This window comes from Hypanus sabinus, chromosome 12 (assembly GCF_030144855.1).
Source record: "Hypanus sabinus isolate sHypSab1 chromosome 12, sHypSab1.hap1, whole genome shotgun sequence".
In the NCBI taxonomy this organism is placed as follows: Eukaryota; Metazoa; Chordata; class Chondrichthyes; order Myliobatiformes; family Dasyatidae; genus Hypanus; species Hypanus sabinus.
Genome location: NC_082717.1, coordinates 62336601 through 62362315, shown reverse-complemented (window position 1 = coordinate 62362315; position 25715 = coordinate 62336601). Strand labels below are relative to the sequence as shown.

Below are 25715 nucleotides of genomic sequence, written 5' to 3'. Positions count from 1 at the left end.
CAAAGCCATCCATGTACCTATCCAAACTTCTCTTAAGCTTTGAAATTGAATTCACATGCACCACTTGCAATGGCAGTTCGTTCCACACTCCGACGACCCTCTGAGTGAGGAAGTTTTCCCTCATGTTCCCCTTAAACTTCTCACCTTTCACCCTTAACCCATGACCTCTAGTTGTAATTCCACCCAACCTCAGTGGAAAAAGCCTGCTTGTTCTATACTCTATACCCCTCATGACTTTGTATACCTTGGTCAAACCTGCCCTCAATCTTTTATGTTCTAATGAATAAGTCATAATGTTTTCAATCTTTCCTTATAACTCAGGTCCTCCAGTCTCAGCACTATTCTTGTAAATTTTCTCTGTACTCTCTCAACTTTGTTTACATTTTTCCTGTCAGTAGGTGATCAGAACTGCACATGATACCCCAAATTTGGCCTCACTAACATCTTGTACCACTTCAGCGTTATGTCCCATATCCTGTATTCAAATACTTGGATTTATAAAGCACAGTTTGTCATAAGCTATCTTTATAACTGTATTTACCTGTATTGCCACTTTTAATGAATTATGGACCTGTATTCCCAGATCCCTTTGTTCTACCACAATCCCCAGTGCCCTACTGTTCACTGTGTAAGACCTACCTTCTTGATACTACCAAAGTAAAACACCGCTCACTTGACTGCATTTAATTCCACCTGCCATTTTTCCAGCTGGTCCAAATCCTGTTGCAAGTTCTGATGGCCTTCCTTAGTGTCACCTGTGGAGGTGCTGATCCAGTTTACCACATTAATATCCAGATCATTGATATAGACAGCAAACAACAATGGACCCAACACCCATCCCTGTGGCACTCCATTAGTCCCAGGCCTCCAGTCAGAGAGGGAACTATTTAGTACCACTCTGGCTTCTCCCACAAACCCAATGTTTAATTCAATCTTCCAACCTCATCTTGAATGCCGAGCAACTGAACCTAATTGACTGTGCTTCCAGGTTTGACCTTGTCAAGTGCCTTGCTTAAGTCCATGTAGACCACATCCACAGCCTTGCCTTCATCAACTTTCCTGGTAACTTCCTATATGATTGGTTAGACATGACCTACCACACATGAAGCTATGCTAACTATCCTTAATTGGTTCATATCTATCCAAACATTTGTATATCAAGTCTCCTGGAACACCTACTTTCCCACAACTGATGTCAGACTCACTGGCCTATAATTTCCTGGCTTTTGTTTCGAGCCTTTTTTAAATAGTGGAACAATATTGCATTTCAACATCCAATCCTCTGGTACCTCCCTGTCTCTACTGATGATTTCAATATATCTGCCAGGGCCCCTGCAATTTCTGCACTTACCTTCTATAGGGTATGAGAGAACATCTTGTCAGGCCCTGGGCATTTATCCACCTTAGTTTGCCTCGAGACGTAAGCACTTCCTCCTCTGATATCTGTATGGGATCCATGACCTCGCTGCTAGTTTGCCTCACTTCTGTAGACACTGTTCATTTGCCAAACATGTCCATGCAAAAAGTTCATTTAAGATCTCCCACATCTCTTTTGGCATGGATTACCTTTGTGATCTTCCAGAGGATCATTTTTGTCCCTTGCAATCCTTTTGGTCTTGACATATCTGTAGAATCTCTGAGGATTCTTTTCACCTCTACGAGAGCAACTTAATGCTTTCTTTTAACCCTCCTGATTTACTTTTTAAGTGCTCCTTAAACACCTCATTTGTTCCGACCTGCTATGCGTTTTTCTTTTATTAACTGGGGCCTCAATATCTCTTGAAAACTAAACTTAGCTGCTCTTGATTCATTAATTTCCAAATTTTTTTTCTTGTAGCTCAAGAAAAAGATGGCTTGTATGTGGCATTGTGTTACTTGAATATGAATACCCTTCAAGGAACAATTTTATATAGAAAATTGGGGGGGGGGGGGGGTGTTGCAGTTGGTGGTGGAGAGAGTCGGCAGCTTTTAGTTCCTGGCTGTTAACTGATGTCATGGGCCCAGCACATAGATGCAATCAGAAGGAAAGTATATTGGCATGTTTTATTTCTTGGGAGGTTAATGAAGTTCAGGTGATCATCAGACACTCTTTAACAAATGTTTACATATGTACTGTTGAATGTATCCTGACTGGGTTGGACCGTGGTCTGCAGACAGTACTAGAGTCTGCCCAGTACGTCAAGGGCTCTTCCCTCCCTACCACTGGTAGTATCTACAGGAGGTGCTGCCTCAAGAAGGTTACAACAATCGGTAAAGATTCCCAACATCTGACCCACACAGTCTTTTCATAGCTGCCTTTGGGGAGGGTGTACAGAAACCTGAAGTCCCACACCACCAGGATCAAGATCAGCTACTTTCCTTCAGCCATTCAGTTATTGAACCAACCTGTAAAACTCTAAACACTTCAATTATTTTGCACTAAAATGGAATTTTTGTTCTTATTAACAAAGTTTATGATTTATGTTTAATTTGTTTTTCATATGAATGCTGCTTATGATGTTCTGTGACTGTGACGTTGCGCCAGGTAGATTTTTCATTGCACCTGTGCATGTTTTTTTGTACATGACAATAAAATTCGATCTGCGTAAATTTTAAAAAAATAGTGATGTCACTTCCAACAGTTTATTTCCTTAATTTTCTAGCATACATTTTTACTGTCTGTTTAGTTCAGTTATTTGGGATGTGTGCACATTAAGTAGTCATTGAATTCTTTTGAACGCACTTTGTTCTTTTCCCAGATGATTCCTTTCTTTTGCGAGGAACTGTTATCAGTTGTGAAATTTCAATAGCTCTGAATGTAAAACCATAAGATACAGGAGCAGAATTAGGCCATTTGGCCCATTGAGTCCTCTTCACCATCGAATCATGACTGATTTTATTTCCCAACCCCATACTCCTGTCTTCCTCCGATAACCCTGAAGCAACTTAGCAATTAAGAATATATCAAACTCTTATCACTAATAAACCAAATGACAGCACTCAGCACCCTCTAGCAACAAATTCCACATATCAACCAACCATTGGCTGAAGATAGTCTCATCTCAGTTTTAAAGGGAAGTGTCTTTATTCTGAGATTCTTCTGATCCCAGACTCTCTAGCTAATGGAAGCAACCACTCCATGTCCACTCTGTCTAGGATTTTCAGTATTTGGTAGGGTTAAATATGAAGGCATCCCTGCTTCCACCCCAACCATCCTCTGAACTCCCAGGGCAGGCCCAGAACCATCAAATGCTGTTCATATCTGAAGTCTGTCATTTCTGGGATCCTTCTCATGAACCTTTAAAGCAACAACTGTAATGAGCACATCTCGTGGAATATTGGTACCAGGATAATTTACTGGGAAAAGCTGTGGTTTGTTACTGCTCAATTAAGTGTCACAAAATGAGCACTAGTGTACAGGTCCATTTCCAAGGAAATGTGACTTATGGTATGGAAAAGAATGAAAATGTTATGTTATTTTAAGTATGTCTGTTAAGCAGCATCTGTTGAAAGAGAAAAACTGCTAATATCCAAGGTTGGAAGTAGTTTTAGAACTGGGAAGGAGTAGGTCCCTTCTACCTAACCTGCTGGTCAATTAGATTGTGGCTGATCTTTTACCTCAGTAGTACCTGGTTTTTAATTATATAATCTAAGGGACTGTGATTTTGGCCCAAACTTAGATGCTAAACATTGCTTTAGGGACTGTAACTGAAAGCATTCTAGTGGAAATTTTGAATTTAGTAAGATTTCCTTGTGTTTTTCATTAATCTAGGAGTAAGGATATTGGACCATGGCTGCAAGAGGAAAAATCCTTTCTTTCCGTTTGCCTCCTCTTCCAACTATTGGAGAAATTATCAAATTGTATAATTTGAGAGCAGAAAAGCAGCTTTCTCAGAATTTCCTGTTGGATTTAAGATTGACAGGTAAGCATGGGTTTTAAATTTTAGTTTTAAGTTATCTCTCTTAACAGCTCAGGGATGTGCATCTTCCTGCTTTTATGTCTACAATGGAGACATTGTACAGTATTTTGATAAATTAATTTGTTCAGTGATATTGCACCTTAGGTAATTTGTGGAGTTAATATGTGTATAAACATTCAAAAGTGAAATTGCAAAAGGGCTTAATGTGCACTGATTTATATCAACTTGATTGGTTTTACGATTCTCCTTAAATGTCAGTGGCACTGTATCTCAAACCAACCTGTTGATAAGCAATTCAAATGACTTGAGTGAAATTTTGCCGAGTTTTTGCAACTTTCATTAATTGTCTGACACAAATAACAAATTAGTTCTTTGAGGAAACCACCTGTAGGAGATATCTTGCAAAGTTTCTGTCCTGAATAAAATTCATGCTTATTTTTCCATGAATTTAATTTTTCTCATTAGTGGAATGAATAAGTCATTGAATTTGAGTGCTACGTATGATTGGTCACTGCTAGAATTGTTTACTGGCAAAACACTGATATATATAAATTCTCTTTGAATAATGTCAGCTGAATCTACATTATTTAAAACTTCATATCAGTTTCATGTCAAAAGTATTTCTTTAGATGTGATTTATCATTTTCTGTTTTAGAACAATGGCTTCATTACTTCCTGTTTTGTCAGGTATTATCCATCTTGAAATCAGACAAGCATGGTAAAAGTTTATATCAGCAAGTGTTTAACTGAATTGGGAAAATATCTTAAAGTTTCAGTATTTTCATTTATTAGGATTTTTAAAAAAATGAGAAATGAATTGTTTTCCTCAAATTATATTCTATGTCCGAATGTAAAAAGTTTTATTGATTCAGAACACATTTTTATAACTGTAAAATTTGAAGATATACTAAGTGGTAATAATGATCTAGGATAATTGAATTATTTATTTTGCTCTATTTTAAATTTGAATGTGTGAGTCAAAACACAAGTGATAAGTGTGCATATTAAGAGTAGTTTATTGGTTTTCCTTAAATTTCACTTGTCTTCTTTGTTCCACTATTGTCTTTCTTTCTGTTACAAATCTCTGTGTCCAGTTTTACAATGTAAGCAGTAGAGAAATGTTTTGTATAGTAATTCCACCCATCAGTCCAGGTTACTTGCTGTGTCAGATTTGTTTCCACTAATTAACTTCAGATTCTCAAATGTAGTTTGAGTATAAAGCAGACCACTGTGCTATTTATGAATTTAAAGGCACAACTCCTGTCTTTACAACAGAGATAGAATTATTTCTGCAGATTGTGGTTCATTATTTCTGCTGCAAATTCCAGCTTCACCTGGAAGCTATTTATGGCCATGAATTTCTGAACATTGTGCTATGGAATGCTAAGGTATCATGCAAACTTTGGTTGCCTGCGGAAAAGAATGTTTGAAGATTCAGATTGAATGCCAACCCTACCATATAACTTTCTGAAGTGCAGTGATCTCCCACCTTTCTGCATGTTTCAGGGTCAAGGATCTCTTATAGAAGTGCCTTGGAGAAGCAGCCTCAATGATTTCACAAAATCCTTCAAATCCACCAGTGGATTAGGTGAATTGGCATTGGTGCTCTTTCCCATGTCATTGTCCTCAGATTTGAAGCTATGAGCACAAGCTCTGTCAGCTTCAATAGGTGGCCCACTCTGTCCATAGGTCTGATACCGGACTCCCAAAACTATTAGCTCTAATGTGGCAAGCATTCTAAAGAAGACTGAGAAGCAGTTTTAATAATCTTCTCATAGATGTCTTGAAAAAATATTTTTTAAAAATATGAAAAATGGAATCCTTGACCTGATTCTGCTGAGATGGACAGAGAAGTACTTGAACACTGCTTGAGTCTCTCTCTCAGGAGCACATGGAGTTTAAGTGCAGACAGTGGGATAATCCAGTCAAATCTCTCTTCTGCCCTGTCCTTTTGATATTCAACATGATTCTCACTTCAATTCATGTGCATTACTACATGGAAGTTAAAAATGTACTGCTGGTCACATTTTACAGTGGAGATAAGGAATTAAGTGATATGAATATTGATGCCTTGGAACATATTCACATTATAGAGGAGGATGTGTTGCTGGTCTTAAAGCATTATTACACAGACAAATCCTGGGCCTGGTCAGATGTATCCTAAGACGTTGTGGGAAACTGGGTATGAAATTGCAGGACACTGGCCAGAGATATTTATGTGAGGTACTGGATTACTGCCTAAAGCTACTAATATTGGAATTTTTTAAATGCTGTTTCAGTGGTTGGTAAATTGATGGAGAAGATCCTGAGAGGCAGGATTTATGAACATTTGGAGAGGCGTAATATGATTAGGAATAATCAGCATGGCTTTGTCAAAGGCAAGTCATGCCTTATGAGCCTGATTGAATTTTTTGAGAATGTGACTCAACACGTTGATGAAGGTAGAGCAGTGGATGCAGTGTATATGGATTTCAGCAAGGCTTATTGAAAAAAGTAAGGAGGCATGGGATCCAAGAGGCCCTTGCTTTGTGGATCAGAATTGACTTGCTCACAGAAGGCAAAGAGTGGTTATAGATGGGTCATACTCTGCTTAGAGGTCGGTGACTAATGGTGTGTCTCAGGGATTTGTTCGTAATTTTTATAAATGACCTGGATGAGGAAGTGCAGAGATGGGTTAGTAAATTTGCTAATGGTATAAGAGTTGGTGGTGTTGTGGATAGTGTGGAGGGCTGTCAGAGGTTACAGCGGGTCATCGATAGGGTGCAAAACTGGGCTGAGAAGTGGCAGATGGAGTTGAACCCAGATAAGTGTGAGGTGGTTCATTTTGGTAGGTCAAATATGATAGCAGAATATAGTATTAATGGTAAGACTCTTGGCAGTGTGGAGGATCAGAGGGATCTTGGGGTCCAAGTTCATAGGACGCTCAAAGCAGCTGCGCAGATTGACTCAGTGGTTAAGAAGGCGTACGGTGTATTGGCCTTCACCAACTGTGGGATTGAGTTTAAGAGCTGAGAGGTAATGTTACAGCTATATAGGACCCTGGTCAGACCCCACTTTGAGTAATGTGCTCAGTTCTGGTCACTTTACTACAGGGAGGATGTGGAAATTATAGAAAGGGTACAGAGGAAATTTACAAGGATGTTGCCTGGATTGGGGAGCATGCCCTATGAGAATAGGTTGAGTGAACCATAGAACATTACAGCACAGTAACAGGCCTTTTGGCCCTTCTTGGCTGTGCCGAACCATTTTTCTGCCTAGTCCCACTGACCTGCACCTGGACAATATCCCTCCATACACCTCTCATCCATGTACCTGACCAAGTTTTTCTTAAATGTTAAAAGTGAGCTCGCATTTACCACTTCATCTGGCAGCTCATTCCATACTCCCACCACTCTCTGTGTGAAGAAGCCCCCCCATGTTCCCTTTAAACTTTTCTCCCTTCACCCTTAACCCATGACCTCTGGTTTTTTTCCTCCCCTGGCCTCCGTGGAAAAAGCCTGCTTGCATTCACTCTATCTACACCCATCATAATTTTATATACCTCTATCAAATCTCCCCTCATTCTTCTACTCTCCAGGGAATAAAGTCCTAACCTATTCAACCTTTCTTGGTAACTCAGTTTCTCAAGTCCCGGCAACATCTTTGCAAACCTTCTGTGCACTCTTTCAACCTTATTAATATCCTTCCTGTAATTCGGTGACCAAAACTGAACACAATACTCGAAATTTGGCGTCACTGATGCCTTATACAACCTCACCATTAACATTCCAACTCTTATACTCAATACTTTGATTTAGGTTTTCTGTGTTTCTGTGTTCCTGTTTTCATGAACAATGCAGACTTGAAAGCTCAATTTTAATTAACAAAATAGATGTTTGTTATGAGGGGTGTTAGTTGTGTCTCTTACTTGATCTTGTTTTGTAAGATGTTGTTTTCTGGGGGTGGGAAGTTGCTTCTTTGCTTTTTGGATCTGAATAGAAGTGAGCAAATTTTCTTCTGTGCTCTGTAATTTTTGTGATGGAGATGGGTAAATAAAGCTAACTTTCTCTAATTGCATGTGTCACAAAGACCAAATCTTGAAGGTGTGGGTATTGTAGTTTACCTCATTAGTTAGATGCTTTCATCGTGCAGTTGTGTTGTTTCTGGTAAAATGTTGGTTATGCAGCCTGATAATTGGGAATCTGGTGTTGCATGGTACCAACTGTGGTTTATTATTTAAAGGTTGACTTAGGAAAGGAATGGCACTGATAAAGGTGAAGGCTGAAGCAAAGTCTGATATGAAAGAGAATTTTTAAAAATTGGACTAATGGTCAAAAAATACAAAGTAAAAATTTAAATTTTTGACTCAGAGTTGAAATTTGGTCCTTTAAAGATTGCAATTTTTGATTGGTATTTCATTATTAATCGAGTTTTGTTACACTGTATTTGTAAAAGTAAGCATGATCCTTTTGTGCTAAGTTTAATTTACATATAGTATGTAGTTCTGTCAAATCTTTGAAAATAATGAGATGTAGGGGAAGGGTGAAAATAAGCTGTTGCTTTCACAAGGCTCATTGTGGAGCTTGCAACTAACATAGAAGTGATTTTTCTTCTTTTCCACAAATTTACGTGTGGTGTATTGATAAGGTTAAGTAAATAGTGTTAAAGTTACTGATATGTGGTGAGCAAATTCCAAAGCCACAAATTAATCTTTGGAGTATCAATAAATGAACCACTGCATCTGCTCAGTTTTTTTCATTTAATGTCTTAGAATAGAAACATAACATCTAAAGTTGAGTTTGACCAGAAAACAAAAGACCAGATAAAAAATGTTTTTCAAATTTGCTTGTATGTATTTTTTGTGTGATCTTGTGCCGATGTATTACACAGCTCAGCTATAAAAGATGATAAAAGATTGGACTGAATGACAATGTGAAAGTTACATCCATACAACTTTTATTTAATTGGTTGTTTAATAATATTCATTTTATGACATTGGGATTAAATATGAATATTATTTTGATCAACACCAAAATGTCCCTTTCAGATAAGATAGTTCAGCAAGCTGGCAATTTAAGGAACTCGTACGTCTGTGAAGTGGGCCCAGGACCAGGAGGCATCACTCGATCAATTCTCAATTCTGGTGTTGCAGAGCTGCTTGTGGTGGAGAAAGATACCAGATTTCTTCCTGGCTTAGAGGTAACATGCAATTTTAAAATGACTTGTAATAAAATGAAGGAATGCTGTGTCCATGATATAGAAACTTTCAAATGAAACCTGATAAAACTATCAGCACAAATCCCTTCTAAGATTGTGTAGTTAACTCAGTGACATGCAGTTTAAATGATGATGGAAATCCAAACTGGGAGGTGTTGCCTGAACTCTGGAAACAGATGGAATAAATAAGATCCTTAATGGTGCCCACCAGAAAGATGAGTGTTTGATAAAGCATTACTAACTTTGGATAAATATTAAGTCTTCTGACCAAACTGATCCAACCATTAAATAATATGGGCAATATTCTGATTCTTCCAGTCTATTTCCACAAAATTCTATAGCTAACAACTAGGGAAAACAACGTGAATGTTAAATTGTGTTCACATGTGCAGTACTTTAGATGGACTTACTTCTTTTTCTGTTAGTGTCAAGTTATGTTGAGGTTGTAATGCTTGCTTCAGGTTTTGCAATGTAAGTTATTTTGGAATATATTGATAAAGGACCATTTTGTTTATATAGTTGCTGGCTGAAGCAGCACCTGGGAAAATGCGCATTGTGCATGGAGACATTCTGACCTATAAAATGGAAAGGGCTTTTCCAAAAGAATTACAAAATGAATGGGAAAATGGTAAGCTCTTTCTGGTAATATGATGTTATATTGTTAACTTGACAATTATGTTATCAGTCCTGAGATTTGTACTTTAAATATTGTGCATGATGAAAGAATATTGAAAATGAATTCTGAATGCTAACTGGTATCATTGGCTCAATGGATGCCTTGCTGATTCTCAGCAATTGAGATACTCAATTTTTTCTGAGACTGGTTATTGACTTGCAGGTTGAGTAACTTCCTTTTCGTATTCAGTTTCATTCTCAAATTTTTAATTATGCTTTTAGTACAATTTTTATTTTTTAAAATACAGTAATGATTTCAGAAGTGTTTTCAAATATTTGTCAAGGAATCTTAAAATATGAACACAAAACACTTGAATTCCTCTGTTGTTATATTAAGTTACCCTATGTCAGATATTGCAGATATAAATTCAGTTTTCTAATTACTATAAATCAGTGTATCTGCTTCATTAAAAATATCTTGTCAAGATTAAAACAGATTTAAATGCATAAAATGACCTATTATAGAACACTTGTAAATCTAATCACCAATGAGAGGGAACTTGATGACAGTGAGGACAATATGAGTGAAGTTGATGGAGTATGTTAATATTAATGGAGAAGAGGTGTTGGAGTTGTTAAGATATGTTAGGATGGATAAGTCCCTGGGGCCTGACGGAATATTCCCCAGGCTGCTCCACAAGGCGAGGGAAGAGATTGCTGAGCCTCTGGCTAGGATCTTTATGTCCTTGTTGTCCATGGGAATGGTACCGGAGGATTGGAGGGAGGTGAATGTTGTCCCCTTGTTCAAAAAAGATAGTAGGAATAGTCAGGGTAATTATAGACCAATGAGCCTTATGTCTGTGGTGGGAAAGCTATTGGAAAAGATTCTTAGAGATAGAACCTGTGGGCTTTTAGAGAACCATGGTCTGATCAGGGACAGTCAGCATGGCTTTGTGAAGGGCAGATAGTGTCTAACAAACCTCATAGAGTTCTTTGAGGAGGTGACCAGGTATATAGATGAGGGTAGTGCAGTGAATGTGATCTACATGGATTTTAGTAAGGCATTTGACAAGGTTCCACATGGTAGGCTTATTCAGAAAGTCAGAAGGCATGGGATCCAGGGAAGTTTGACCAGGTGGATTCAGAATTGGCTTGCCTGCAGAAGGCAGAGGGTCGTGGTGGAGGGAGTACATTCAGATTGGAGGGTTGTGACTAGTGGTGTCCCACAAGGATCTGTTCTGGGACGTCTACCTTTCGTGATTTTTATTAACGACCTGGATGTGGGGCTAGAAGAGTGAGTTGGCAAGTTTGCAGACAACACAAAGGTTGGTGGTGGTGTGAATAGTGTAGAGGATTGTTGAAGATTGCAGAGAGACATTGATAGGATGCAGAAGGGGACTGAGAAGTGGCAGATGAAGTTCAACCTGGAGACGTGTGAGGTGGTACACTTTGGAAGGACAAACTCCAAGGCAGAGTACAAAGTAAATGGCAGGATATTTGGAAAGGTGAAGGAGCAGAGGGATCTGGGGGTACATGTCCACAGATCCCTGAAAGTTGCCTCACAGGTAGATAGGCTAGTTAAGAAAGCTTATGGAGTATTAGCTTTCATAAGTCAAGGCATAGAGTTTAAGAGTTGCGGGGTGATGATGTAGCTCTATAAAACTCTGGTTAGGCCACTATAGGAAGGATGTGGAAGCATTGGAAAGGGTACAGAGGAGATTTACCAGGATGCTGTCTGGTTTAGAGAGTATGCATTATGATCAGAGATTAAGGGAGCTAGGACTTTACTCTCTGGAGAGAAGGAGAATGAGAGGAGACATGATAGAGGTATACAAGATATTAAGAGGAATAGATAGAGTGGACAGCCAGCGCCTCTTCCCCAGGGCACCACTGCTCAATACAAGAGGACATGGCTTTAAGGTAAGGAGAGGAAAGTTCAAGGGGGATAATAGAGGAAGGATTTTTACTCAGAGAGTAGTTGGTGCATGGAATGCACTGCCTGAGACAGTGGTGGAAGCAGATACACTAGTGAAATTTAAGAGACTACTAGACAAGTATATGGAGGAATTTAATGTGGAGAGTTATATGGGAGGCAGGGTTTAAGGGTCGGCACAGCATTGTGGGCCGAAGGGCCTGTACTATGCTCTAGTGTTCTATGTTCTTTAAACAGTGCAGTTATAGAATCCAGTAATGAGAAAGTACAAAGGGCCTCAGTCCAAAATGTTGAATGTTTCCTTAGATGCTGCCTAGCCTGCTGAGTTCCAGCATTTTGTATGTGTTGCCTGGGTTTACAGCATCTGCAAATTTTCTCTTGTATGTGAAATAGTGATCCTGTTTGCTTTTGGCTTTGCAAAACATAGAAAGAGGACCCTGAGCAGCCTAACTCTCACTAAATCTAACCTTCTGATTTTCTGCCTGTGCCACGTGACAGTGAGAATAGGAATAGAGTGAGGTGAAGGATAAATGTGTGGCTGAGGGATTGGAGCAGGGGGCAGAGATTCAGATTTCTGGAACATTGGGACCTCTTTTGGGGTGGGTGTGACCTGTACAAAAAGGACGGGTTGTACTTGAATCCCAGGGGGGACCAATATCCTGGTGGGCAAGTTTGATAGAGCTGTTGGGAGGGTTTAAACTAGTTTGGCAGGGGGCTGGGAATCCGAATGTGGGTGCAGGGATTAAGGTAGAAGGACAAGGGCATGATGCTAAGAGTTCTGAGTTGATGAAGGACAGACAAGGGACAAAACATAATTGTAGCTAGTTAAAGAGGTTGAAATGTGTCTGTTTCAATGCTAGGAGTATTAGGAACAAGGAGGATGAACTTAGAGCATGGATTAGTATGTGGAACTACGATATTGTGGCCGTTACTGAAACTTGGTTGGAGGGAGGGCAGGATTGGATGATGCAGATCCCGGGGTTCAGGAGTTTTAAAAGGAAAAGGATGGGAGGTAGAAAAGGGAGGGGGAGTGGCATTGCTGGTCAGGGATAGTATCATGGCTATAGAAAGGGAGGATGCTGCAGACAGAGTGTTCACTGAGTCAGTTGGGTGGAAGTCAGAAATAGGAAAGGATCAATCACTGTGCTGGGAGTAGTCTACAGGCCCCTAAATAGCCCTCGGGACACCGAGGAGCAGATAAGTAGGCAGGTTTTAGAATGGTGCGCAAAATACAGGGTAGTAGTTATGGGTGATTTCAACTTCTGTCACATTGACTGGCACCTCCTGAGTGCAAGGGGGATAGATGGGGCTGAATTTGTCAGGTGTGTTCAAGAAGGATTCCTGACACAGTATGTGGACCGGCCGACAGAGGAGAGGTTATACTGGATCTAGTTCTGGGTAATGAACCTGGTCAGGTGACAGACCTCTTGGTGGGGGAGCATTTTGGTGAGAGTGACCACAACTCCCTTAGCTTCAGCATAGCTATGGAAAAGGATAAAATCAGACAAAATGGTAAAGTGCTTAACTGGGGAAGGGCTAACTTTAAAGGGGTGAGGCAGGATCTAGGGAGAGTAAATTGACTTCAGTAAGGCCTTTGACAAGGTTCCGCACGGAAGGTTAGTTAGGAAGGTTCAATCGTTAGGTATTAATATTGAGGTAGTAAAATGGATTCAACAGTGGCTGGATGGTAGATGCCAGAGAGTAGTGGTGGATAACTGTTTGTCAGATTGGAGGCCAGTGACTAGTGGTGTGCCTCGAGGATCTGTACTGGGTCCAATGTTGCTTGTCATATACATTAATGATCTGAATGATGGGGTGGTAAATTGGATTAGTAAGTATGCAGATGATACTAAAGTAGGTGGCGTTGTGGATAATGAAGCTCTCTTCAAAGCTTGCAAGGAGATTTAGGCCAGTTAGAAGAGTGGGCTGAACGATGGCAGATGGAATTTACTGCTGATAAGTGTGAGGTGCTACATTTTGGTAGGAATAATCCAAATAGAACATGCATGGTAAATGGTAGGGCATTGAAGAATGCAGAAGAACAGAGTGATCAAGGAATAATGGTGCATAGTTCCCTGAAGGTGGAATTTCATGTGGATAGGGTGGTGAAGAAAGCTTTTGGTATGCTGGCCTTTATAAATCAAAGCATTGAGTATAAGAGTTGGGATGTAATGTTAAAATTGTACAAGGCATTGGTAAGGCCAAATTTGGAGTACTGTGTACAGTTCTGGTCACCAAATTATAGGAAAGATGTCAACAAAATAGAGAGAGTACAGAGAAAATTTACTAGAATGTTACCTGGGTTTCAGCACCTAAGTTACAGGGAAAGGTTGAACAAGTTAGGTCTTTATTCTTTGGAGCATAGAAGGTTGAGGGGGGACTTGATAGAGGTATTTAAAATTATGAGGGGGATAGATAGAGTTGACGTGGATAGGCAATTTTCAATTAAGCATAGGGGAGATTCAAACAAGAAGACATGAGTTGAGAGTTAGGGGGCAGAAGTTTAGGGGTAACACAAGGGGGAACTTCTTTACTTAGAGAGTGGTAGCTGTGTGGAACAAGCTTCCAGTAGAAGTGGTAGAGGCAGGTTCGGTATTGTCATTTAAAGTACAATTGGATAGGTATATGGACAGGAAAGGAATGGAGGGTTATGGGCTTAGTGCAGGTTGGTGGGACTAGGTGACAGTAAGTGTTCCGCATGGACTAGAAGGGCCGAGATGGACTGTTTCTGTGCTGTAATTTTTATATGGTTATATGTTTAAATTGGAAACAGATGTTCAAAGGGGAAAGCGCAGAAGTAATGTAGGAGTTTAGGGACCACTTGAACTGGGTTCAGGATAGGTTTGTCCCACTGAGGCAAGGAAAAAAATGGTAGGAAAAGGGAACCATGGCTGATGAAACATGTGAGGCAACTTGTCAAGAGGAAAAAGGAAGCATATGTTATAAGAAGCAGGAAGTAGGAGGGGCTCATGAGAAATATAGGGTAGCCAGGAAGGAGCTAAAAAAAGGACTTATGAGAGCTCGAAGGGGACATGAGAAGGCCTTGGCATGTAGGATTAAGGAAAACCCCAGTGCGTTCTATGCGTATGTGAAGAACAGGAGGATGACGAGAACAAACATGGGACCACTAAAGGATAAAGAGGGCAACATGTACCTGGAGGCAGAGGAGGTTGGGGAGGTCCTAAATGAAAACTTTGCTTAAGTATTCACAAGTGAAAAGCATCCTGATCAGTGTGAGGTCGAAATAGAGCAGGCCTGTGTGCTGGACAATGTGGAGATTACGGAAGAAGAAGAAGTGGATCTTCTGAAAAACATCAAGATTGATAAATCCCCAGGGCCAGATATGATACACCCCAGGTTGTTGTGTGAATTGAGAGAAGAGATCGCTGGGGCATTAGCTATGATCTTTGGCTACAGGGGAAGTGCCGGAGGACAGGAGAATGGCAAATGTAGTTCCCTTGTTAAAAAAAGGTAATGGGGAGAAACCTGGGAACTATAGACCGGTGAGTCTTACATCGGTGGTCTGCAAACTACTGGAAAGGATTCTTAAGGATAGAATCTACGAGCATTTGGAGAAGTACAGTCTACTCATGGATAGTCAGCATGGCTTTGTGAAGGGAAGATCGTGCCTCACGAGCCTGATTGAGTTTTTTGAAGAAGTAACAAAAGAAATTAGGGTTATGGGGTAGTGTGGGTTTAGTACTTTTTTTAAGGATTATATGGGTCGGCACAACATGGAGGGCTGAAGGGCCTGTACTGTGCTGTAACGTTCTATAGTTCTTCCTATCACTCAAAATTGTTCATTGCTTAGGTACCTTATGGGGCTATTATTCTATCAGATTACAAAATTGGAGGAGAATGAGATGCATAATATTTCCATTTATCATGTCAGTTTGTAGGGAGTTGGGGCAGAGTTAAGCTTAATTGTACATGCTGACAATCTGTGTGATTATAAACAACCATTCTAGATGTATTAATTATAACTTGTAGTCAAAAGCTCAGTTTCATGGCTGCATTACAGACTAGGGCAGGGGTCAGCAACCTTTACCACTGAAAGAGCCACTTGGACCCGTTTCCCACAGAAAAGAAAACACTGGGAGCCGCAAAACCCGTTTGACATTTAAAATGAAATAACACTGCATACAACGTTTTGTTTTGCCTTTATGCTATGTATAAACAAACTACAATGTGTTGCATTTATGAAATTGATGAACTCCTGCAGAGAAAACGAAATTACATTTCTGCATGCAACAAAAACATTTTGAACTCCGAAAAAAAGAGGTTGGGTTGAAGGTTACTTTTAAGTAAAATACTCAATGTCTATTTGAGTTCTTCTTGTATTTATGAAAAACGCCAAACTTAAATTTGCCGCCAGCAGCAAACCAAAAATAACGTCAGCCAGCTGTCAACCTGAAAAATAAAAGGACTATTTCACTGAACAATGAAAACATATGAATATACGTAAAATAATAGGCAATTAAAATATTTATCATACTTGGTCAGGTTGACTCACACCTGACAATGCAGTCGTATTCAGTAGGGATGGATCGATGCTTAGGGGAGTGACCGGGAAGGATAATGTGTTTTTTTCCTCTCTGAACTCACAGAAGCGCTTCCCAAACGATGTTTGCATTGCGATGATTGCAGAATGTAAATACTCCGAATTTATCATGTCGTGACCTTGTTTGAACTCTCTCAAATTGGGGAAGTGAGACAATGTGCCTTTCTGTAAATCTCTGGCAAGCAACGTCAACTTGCGCTCGAATGCCAAAACATCCTCCAACATGTGCAGGGCTGTACGTCCTTACCCCGTTGAAGAGCTGTGTTCAGCATGTTCAGGTGCGCTGTCATGTCTACCATGAAGTGTAGCTTTTCCAGCCACTCTGGCTGTTCCAGCTCAGGAAAGTTGAGCCCTTTGCTGCCCAGGAAAGTTTCCACTTCTTCCAGACACGCGACAAAGCGTTTCAGCACCTCCCCTCTGGACAGCCAGCGATAAAAACACGTTGTAGCGGTGTGCTACACGCAGTCAGTAAACTGCAGTCAAAGATAGCTTTATTCGAACTAAACAGCCTTGCTTTTAAGCCTCCCTCAACCCGCCCCCCATGGGCGCGGATGCTGCAAAAGACACGTACTCACAAACCCCCGTAGGCTATCTCCCTTAGCCTGAACGCTGGCTAATTGTGAGCCGGTTCGGATGTGTCAGGAAATGGGTCGCCACAACGTCTTATTTAGATTGTACAAGATCACCATAATCTTCAAATTTAGATTTACATTTCAAAAACTAACAAACTAACATAAAATACATTTTAATTAAATACTGACCATGTAGCGGTGTGCTACACGCAGCGCTAAAATTACGACACGGAGTCGGTAACCGCCGTCGAAGGAAAAAACTTTATTCGAAATCTTCAGCCTCACTTTTAAGCCTCCCTCAACCTGCCCCCCCATGGCGCAGAGGCTCCAAAGCTCTGTGCTCGCAAACCCCTGTAGGCTGTCTAATTGTGAGCCGGTTTGGATGTGCCAGGAAAAGGGTCGCCACAACCAATTATTTCCCAAAGCAACAGGGAGCCGCAGCATAGACGTAAAAGAGCCACATGTGGCTCCGGAGCCGCGGGTTGCCGACCCCCGGACTAGGGTCTCAATGTTTAATCTATTCTCCCAGGGGTGCACACATTGCTACTCTGGTGGGAGTTAAATTGTTCCCTTTTTCGATTGTAATACTGTTGTTGATTTAATCCTCAATCATTGAAAAATATCTTGTATTTACATAACAAGTTGACAAATCAAGGATATCATTGGGAGGAATTTCCGAAGTATAGTCACAGTTGTAATTTAGGGAAACCTCTGGCCAGAATGGAACCAAGTAGTCCTTTCCAAATAACTGAATTCCTGATGTTCAGATATCATTTCAGCTATTGCTAGAGAATCACCTGCAGTGGATTCTTCCGCATCTTTTACCCTAAATCTCTCCTTGGATTTCTCCCTACTGTTCTACCATTTATGTTCAGTCTCTTTCTAGTAACATATAATCACAAAATACCAAATTCCAAGAACATGCTCTCTGTACCAAGTTCTATCTCTCAGCCCAGTATTTGAACAGGCTTTGAAAATTAAAGGAATAATGATACATTCAGAATCAGATTTATTATCAGTGAAATTTGTTGTTTTGCAGCAGCAGTTACACTGCAGTACATAAAGAATTACTATAAGTTATGATAAGAAATATAAAAAAAAGTCAGGCAACAAGTAAGGTGGTATTTCATGGTCCATTCAGAAATCTAATGGCAGAGGGAAGAAACTGATGAGCAGAGGGCATGTCTTGGATGGCAAGGGTCCTTGACAGATGCAGCTTTCTTGATGCTTTGCCTGTTCAGGATGTCCTCCATGGGAAGGCTGGTGCCCATGATGGGGCTGGCTGAGTTTACAACACTAGAGCTTTTTCCAATCCTGTGTGTTGGTGCTTCCATCCCAAACGGTGATGCAACCAAATAAAATGCCCTTCATTATATATCTTTAGAAATTTTCTAGTCTTTGGTGACATATCAAATCTCCTTAAACTCCCACTGAAATATAGTTGCTGTTGTGCCTCCTTCATAATTGCATCAATAAGTTGTACCCAGGATAGATCTTCAGTGATGTTGACACACCAGAGCTTGAATCTGCTCACCCCACTGCTGACACCCCCCCATGATGACTGATATGTGTTCTCCTGACTTCTCCCTCCTGCAGTGCACAATCAGTTCCTTGCTCTTACTAACATTGAGTGCAGCATTGTTGTTGTGACACCACTCAAGTAGCTAATCTATCTCACTCCTGTATGCCTCCTCACCATCATCTTGAGTTTCTGCAAACAACAGTTGAGTCATTGTTGAATTTATAGATGGTGTTTGAGTTGTTGCTAGCTCCACAGTCATAGGTGCAGAGAGAGTAGAGTAGTGGGTTAAGCACACGTCATTGAGTGCAGCAGCGTTATTTGTCAGAAAGGAGGAGGTGACTGTAGTCCCTTGGTGAGGAAATCAAGAATCCAGTTAGTATAGAGGCTCAAATTTTAAAACTTGTTGATTAGTACTGAAGGGATCATCATCATTATGTGCTGTGTCATTTGATGTGGGCGATCATGGTCTTCCATTTCTGTTTAATCTGAGGAGTTTTATTAAGCCCTCCAAAACTTCTGTCTGTCCATCCCTTGATGTAACAGATGATTGTCATGCACCGTCGACTACAACTTCTTCCATTAATTTTTCCCAACATTGCAAAATGTAAGAGCTTTTCTTTCCTCGGTGTGTCCCCAAAATTCCAGCTACCATTTCTGGATTGATGATATCAGCTCTCTACTTATTCTGACTTTTTGCTACTCTTCTTCATTTGTTACTCTGTCTTTCCATGATACTTTCATCATTCTTTGCCAAAACCAGATTTCTGCAGCTTCAAGTCTTCCCTCGTGTTGCTTTGATATTGTCCAACATTCGCCTCCATATGCTAGTGTGGAATAAATGTAGCACTGCAGCACGCTTTAGTTTTGTACTCAAAGAAATTATGTTATTCTTTTGTGCCTTGCTCTAACGTGCATTTAGCAATTCCAATCCTCCTCATTAGCCCTACTGTCAGATGTTATTGTGCTCCCTAAGTACTTGAACTTCCATGTTTGTTTAATTATTCTTGTTGCCCACTTTCAGTTTACATTTCAGTATTTCTTTCTGCTTTGTGACAACCATACAATCTGAGGGGATAATGACGTTGACAACCCAACCAAGTAAAATTATGTAGATTAGAGTGTGTAAGCTGTTTAAAATAAGAGTGCATTGAAATTTCTGGAATTCCAGTAATGGAAATTCTTTTTAAAACAGTGAATATGGACTTCCAGTCTCAGTTTTTATATAATATGAAATGACGGCAGTTATATTTCACAAGAATTGTAAAAATGTCTTTGTATGAGTTGACTTTTTGGGCATTTTTGGTTTTTTGATGTGTTTGTTTAATAAAATTGAACTTGGTGGAATTCAGCATTTCTTTCGTCAAAATACTAGTTACTCATTCATGTTCATCTGTTAATATGTTTTAGTTGACCAAGTGAAGGAGTAAAGTGCTGCACTATATTGTTCACAGAATAATGGGATAGAACCATAGAACATTACAGCACAGAAACAGGCTTTTTGGCCCTTCTTGGCTGTGCTGAAGCAATAATTTACCTACTACCAATGACAAACTTATCAGCCTATAATTTCCCGGATTACTTTTAGAGCCTTTTTTAAACAACGGAACAACATGAGCTATCCACCAGCACCTCACCCGTAGATACTGCCATTTTAAATATATCTGCCAGGGCCCCTGCAATTTCAAAACTCGTCTCCTTCAAGGTCCGAGGGAATACCCTGTCAGGTCCTGGGAATTTATCTACTCTGATGTTCCTTAAGATAGCAAACACCTCCTCCTCTTCAATCTGTATAGGTTCCATGACCTCACTACTTGCTTGGCTTATTTCCATTGACTCCATGCCAGTTTCCTTAGTAATTACAGACGCAAAAAAAACATTTAAGATCTCCGCCATTTCTTTTGGTTCCAAACATAGCCAACCACTCTGATCTTTAAGAGGACAAATTTTATCCCTTTTTATACTTTTGCTCTTAATATACCTGTAGAAGCTCTTTGGATTGTCCCTCACCTTGACTGCCAAAGCTACCTCATGTCTTCTTTTAGCCCTCCTGATTTCTTTCTTGTTTTTTTTTTGCACTTTTTATACTCCTCAAGTACCTTATTTGCTCCTTGTTTCCTATACATGTCATACATCTCTCTCTTCTTATTTATCAGAGTTTCAATATCCCGAGAGAACCAAAGTTCCTTATCCTTGTTCACTTTGCCTTTAATCCTGACAGGAACATACAAACTCTGCACTCTCAAAGTTTCTCCTTTGAAGGCCTCCCACTCACCAACAACATCCTTGCCAGAGAACAGCCTGTCCCAATCCACGATTTTTAGATCCTTTCTCATTTCTTCAAATTTGGCCTTTTTCCAGTTTAGAACCTCAACCCGAGGACCAGATCTATCTTTATCCATGATCATGTTGAAACTAATGGTGTTATGATCACTGGAACCAAAGTGTTCCCCTACACACACTTTCGTCACCTATCCTAACTTGTTTCCTAATAAGAGATCTAATATTGCATCCTCTCTAGTCATTACCTCTATATATTGATTTAGAAAACTTTCCTCAACACATTTTACAAACTCTCACCCATTTAGACCTTTAACAGTATGGGAGTCCCAATCAATATGTGGGAAAATTAAAATCTCCTACTATCACAACTTTATGTTTCCTGCATTTGTCTGCTATCCCTCTGCAGATTTGCTCTTCCAATTCTCGCTGACTATTGGGTGGTCTATAATACAGCCCCATTAATGTGGTCATACCTTTTCTGTTTCTCAGCTTCACCCATATGGCCTCCGTAGACAAGCCCTCTAATCTGTCCTGCCTGAGCACTGCTGTAACATTTTCCCTGACTAGCAATGCTAACCCCCACCCTTCATCAAAGTTTAAAATGATTTTATTATTAAGCTAAAGATTATTATCAAACATCATAAATCCAAGAAAGCTGTTTACCAAAAACAGAAGACGTCAAATGGGAGAAATGATTTGTACAAACATTTTTAAGATTGGAACCAGAGAATCATATCAGGAAGTGAGGGGATTGAGAGGAAGGGAGATGTCATGATCAGTAAATCTGCAAGGAAGGCCAGCCAGGAGCAAGATAATAGATACAATGGGATGGACAGGTGAAGTGTGTTGACTTTAATTCCTGAAGTATTAAGGATAAGGCTGAAGAATTGAGGGCATAAATCAATACATAGAACTGTGATGTTATACCCATCACAGAGACTTCATGGTAAGAGAAATAAGAGTGGATATTCAGTATTTCAGGGTTTCAATGGGGGGGGGGGGGGTGGAGAGAGAGAGAGAGAGAGACTAATTTGTGCTTTTAATCAGTTCCAATCAGAGCTTTACTCGGGACATTATGGAGGGCTCATCGTCTGAGTCCATATGTATAGAACTCAAAAATAAGAAAAATACAATCACTCTAACACGAGGAAATCTGCAGATGCTGGAAATTCAAGCAACATACATTAAATGCTGGTGGAACGCAGCAGGCCAGGTAGTGCTTATAGGAAGAAGTACAGTCGATGTTTCGGGCCAAGACCCTGATGTAGTCCTGGCAAAGGGTCTTGGCCTGAAACGTCAACTGTTCTCTGATGGTGTTATACTATACATCCCAATAGCCAGCAGGACATTAAGGAAGAGGTATGCAGGCAGATTTGGGAAAGGTTTAAAACCAACATGGTCATTGTGAGTGACTTCAATTTCCTCAATATCGACTGGGACCTCCTTTGTGCGTGATGTTTGGACAGGAAGAACTTGTTAGATACATCCAGGAGAGTTTCTTGTATCAATATGTTGATAGTCCAATAACAGCAGGGGTCATACTGGAGCTGGTGTTGGATAATGAGTCTGGACTGCTGACTGGCATTTCAAGTGGGAGAAAATTTAGGGAATAGTGATCACAATTGCTTAAGTTTTAAGATGGCTATAAATGTAGATTTAGTGGGAGAGTATTAAATTGGAGCAGGGCAACTCATGAACATATCAAGCATGAGAGCAGTTGGGGAAAAAGCAGTTTTTGGACAAGTCCACATCTGACATGTGAGGCTGCTTAAGATTCAGTATTCTTTATTGTCATTCTTCAGTACCCAAATGTAAAGGAGAACAAATGGATTATTGCCCCAGATCTGATGTAGCATAAAAACACGATAAGCAGGGTATACACAAGATTAGCTTGTATACATAAACTGATTACATACACGTGAAGAGAGGCTAGGTACAGGAGTACCTGTACGTAAGGTGACTGACAGAAAATGATAAAGCAACAAAGTGACTTTGCCAAGAGGAATTCTAGGGAGCAACAGGGCATATGTAAACTATGTCAGTGTAGGTATGAGGTGTGGAGTGTAAACGTAAAAAGGCAGTGTATGAGAGGATGAAGGGTGCTGAGTGGCTGTGGAGAAGAATGGCTGATATGTATGGAGTGATGGTCGGGTAGGTTAATGGGTGGAGGTGTTGATCAGCCTGGTAGCTAAGGGCAGGGTTTCCCAACCTTGGGTTCAAGGCATGAAGAAGGTTGAGAACCCCTAGCTTAGGGAAAGTAACTGCTTTTGAGCCTAGTAGTCCTGGCGTGGATGCTACAGAGCCACCTGCACAAACTACAGGACAGGTATGTTCCAATAAGAAGGAAGGACAAAGATAATAAAGCAAGGGAAGCTTGGAGTTTGAGAGAGGCGGTGAAATTAGTAAGAAGAGGGAAGCTTATGTGAGGTTTAGAAAGTTAAGATCAAGTGGAGCCCTGGAGGATGATCAAGTAGCTAGAAGAGAATTCAGAGAGCCAGAAGGGTCCATGAAAAATCCTTGGCGGGTAGGATGAAGAGAGTACCAGGGCATTCTATACACACTTCAAGAGCAAGAGGATAATTCGGGAGGGTAGGGCCACTTGAGATGGGGAAAGATATAGGTGAGATTCTAAATGAGTACTCTGCATCATTATTTACCAAGGACAGTGATGTGGAGGATAGTGAGATCAGTGTGGAGTGTGTAAAGAAGATGTGTGGCATGCTTGCTTTAGTCAAGGCACTGAGTTCAAGAATTGGGAAGTACTATTGCAGCTTTCTAAAACTTTGGTTGAGCTTCATTTTGGTGTATTGCATTCAATTCTGGTCTCCCCATTACAGGAAGGATCTGGAGGCTTTAGAGAGGGTATAGAACAGTTACCGAACAGTTGCCTGGATTAGAGTGCGTGTGCTGTAAGAAGTGTGCTGATTTAACCCTAGCCTAATTACGGGAAGATTTACAATGACCAATTAACCTACTAACTAGTACATATTTGGATTGTGGGAGAAACTAGAGAAAACCTACACATTCCATTGGGAAGACGTACAGATTCCTAACAGATGATGTCGGAATTAGACTCTGAGCTTAGATGCCCCAACATCTGCTACACTACACTAGCCTCTAACATGTTTACCATGGAGGCTTTTAAGAGGCTCTTAGAGACGTGAATGTACAGGAAGTGGAGGAATATGGATCTTATATAGGTGGAAGAGATTAATTTAGTTGAATTATTTCAAGAAATGTTGAGAGGTCTTCTAAAAGGGTTAATGTCTCATCTCCATTCCTCTACTTACTTGAAGAATTTAGATCATCCAATTTATATTAATATGAGATGTAAACAAAAAAGCTTTTAGATGGCAGGGTCAGGAGGTGAGGCAGTGTGTGATGAACATTTTCACCATCCTGCATTTAATTTGAGATTCCCAGTGTCAATGATTTTTAGTTCCATTAATATTTTAGTGTTCTGATTTATTTTTCAAGAAATATTCTTGACCATTCCAGAAATTTTGGAGGGTTTGGAGGGATATGGCCCAGGTGCAGGTCAGTGGGACTAGGCAGAAAAATGGTTCAGCACAGCCAAGAAGGGCCAAAAAGCCTGTTTCTGTGCTGTAATGTTCTATGGTTCTAAAAAAAAGTATTGTGATTCTATCCAGACAGCTTTTGTATAGAGACTTCAGCAAGGAGCAGTTTTATCACGAATGAAGCAGATGCCAATTAGTATAGACTTTTCTTTGATTTTTCCAAGGGCATAGTCAAATATTTAAGTGAAATTGGTGGTATTTGTCGATGTGATGTATATTGGCAGATAAAATTCAGAGTGGAACAGTGTGAAGTTAGATAGTTAAGAAACTCTGCATTTAGGATTTGGTTATGTTCCATTTCAGAATCAATTTGTTCCATCAGGAAGGAGATCTTTTTGTGGGAATGAGTACTTCCCAGCTCTACTACTATTAATGTGTTTCCAGTTCTAAGAAATCACTTCAGGATTCAACTTTCAGACAATGTATGAGCAATGCTAATTTACCAACTTTACCAGTGATGAAGGTACAAAATAAAAGGCTTTCATTAGACTTTCCATCATTGGTGAAGATTGTTAATTGGTGATAAATAATTTCATTTTCACTCTTTTTAGTACGTGGTTAATGAAGTTGATTATCTGGATCTTGGCTCTATTCACTGATACACCCTTTGTTTTCTTTTTGCATTGATAGGATTACCAAATGTGCACATTATCGGTAACCTTCCTTTCAGTGTTTCAACACCACTCGTTATTAAGTGGTTGGAAAATATTGCAAATCATGATGGACCCTTTGTCTTTGGGAGAACACAGATGACCTTAACTTTTCAAAAGGAGGTTGCAGAGGTAAGGTTTTTGATTTTTGCTTTGCAGTGTTTTTTATTAATGCTCATACTAACTATGTCCTATGTATATCCTTTTTATTCTATTATGTCATCTTCAGATTACTCTGGCTTTCATCCTCTTTCAGTTAAGATATGTTCTTGTTAATCTCTGTGCCATTTTTGGCGACTCTCTATCACTCCTCTCTCATATTTTAGCCTTCTTTATTTAATTCCATACCAGTTACTCTTCTGTCCATGTGCTTCCTTTATTTTTACTCCTCTTGGTTAGTTAGTTTGTTCTTCAAGTATCTGCCAACATTTTCAAATCTCCCCTAAACACATTGCTGTTGTACGTCCTTGTTACTCCAGAAACACTTGCCAAACCTTTGGACAACAAAGACAAATGTAGCATGTGCAAAGTGACACACACAAAATACTAGGTAAGCTCTGCAGGTCGGGCAGCATCTGTGGATGGGAATAAACAGTCAATATTTCAGGCCAAAGCCCTTCATCAGGACTCAATCCAGATGATGTGCAGGTCTCACTCCATTCAAATTGGAAGCTTACCATCTGAGTTTAAGTCTCAGAATTCCCTACCCAATATTGCTATGCTCAAGAGAAGAGGAAGACATTCCTGTATCATAAATTTTCTCTGACTTGAATTTAGTAGTTTGTTTGAGCAGTTGGGGAAAGGAATAACTGCTGCCAGCATCTGATTTTACTTAAGTGAGACACAAATGTAGGGGACACATTTCAGATTTATCTAGTTATAACATAAAATCACTATTTCTGTTCACAC

At 40.0% G+C, this 25715-nt stretch overlaps 1 protein-coding gene across 3 annotated transcripts in view; it reads left to right on the top strand.

Moving 5' to 3' along the window:
* The window catches only part of tfb1m (transcription factor B1, mitochondrial), a 54196-nt gene that overhangs the window by 4180 nt on the left and 24301 nt on the right, over nucleotides 1-25715 (top strand). For all 3 annotated transcript variants that reach the window (XM_059986070.1, XM_059986069.1, XM_059986068.1), the window contains exons 2-5: nucleotides 3752-3902; nucleotides 8926-9077; nucleotides 9615-9723; nucleotides 24787-24938. In XM_059986070.1, the coding sequence (XP_059842053.1) occupies nucleotides 3770-3902; nucleotides 8926-9077; nucleotides 9615-9723; nucleotides 24787-24938 (546 nt within the window). In that variant the 5' untranslated portion in view covers nucleotides 3752-3769. The remainder of the gene's footprint in view (nucleotides 1-3751; nucleotides 3903-8925; nucleotides 9078-9614; nucleotides 9724-24786; nucleotides 24939-25715) is intronic.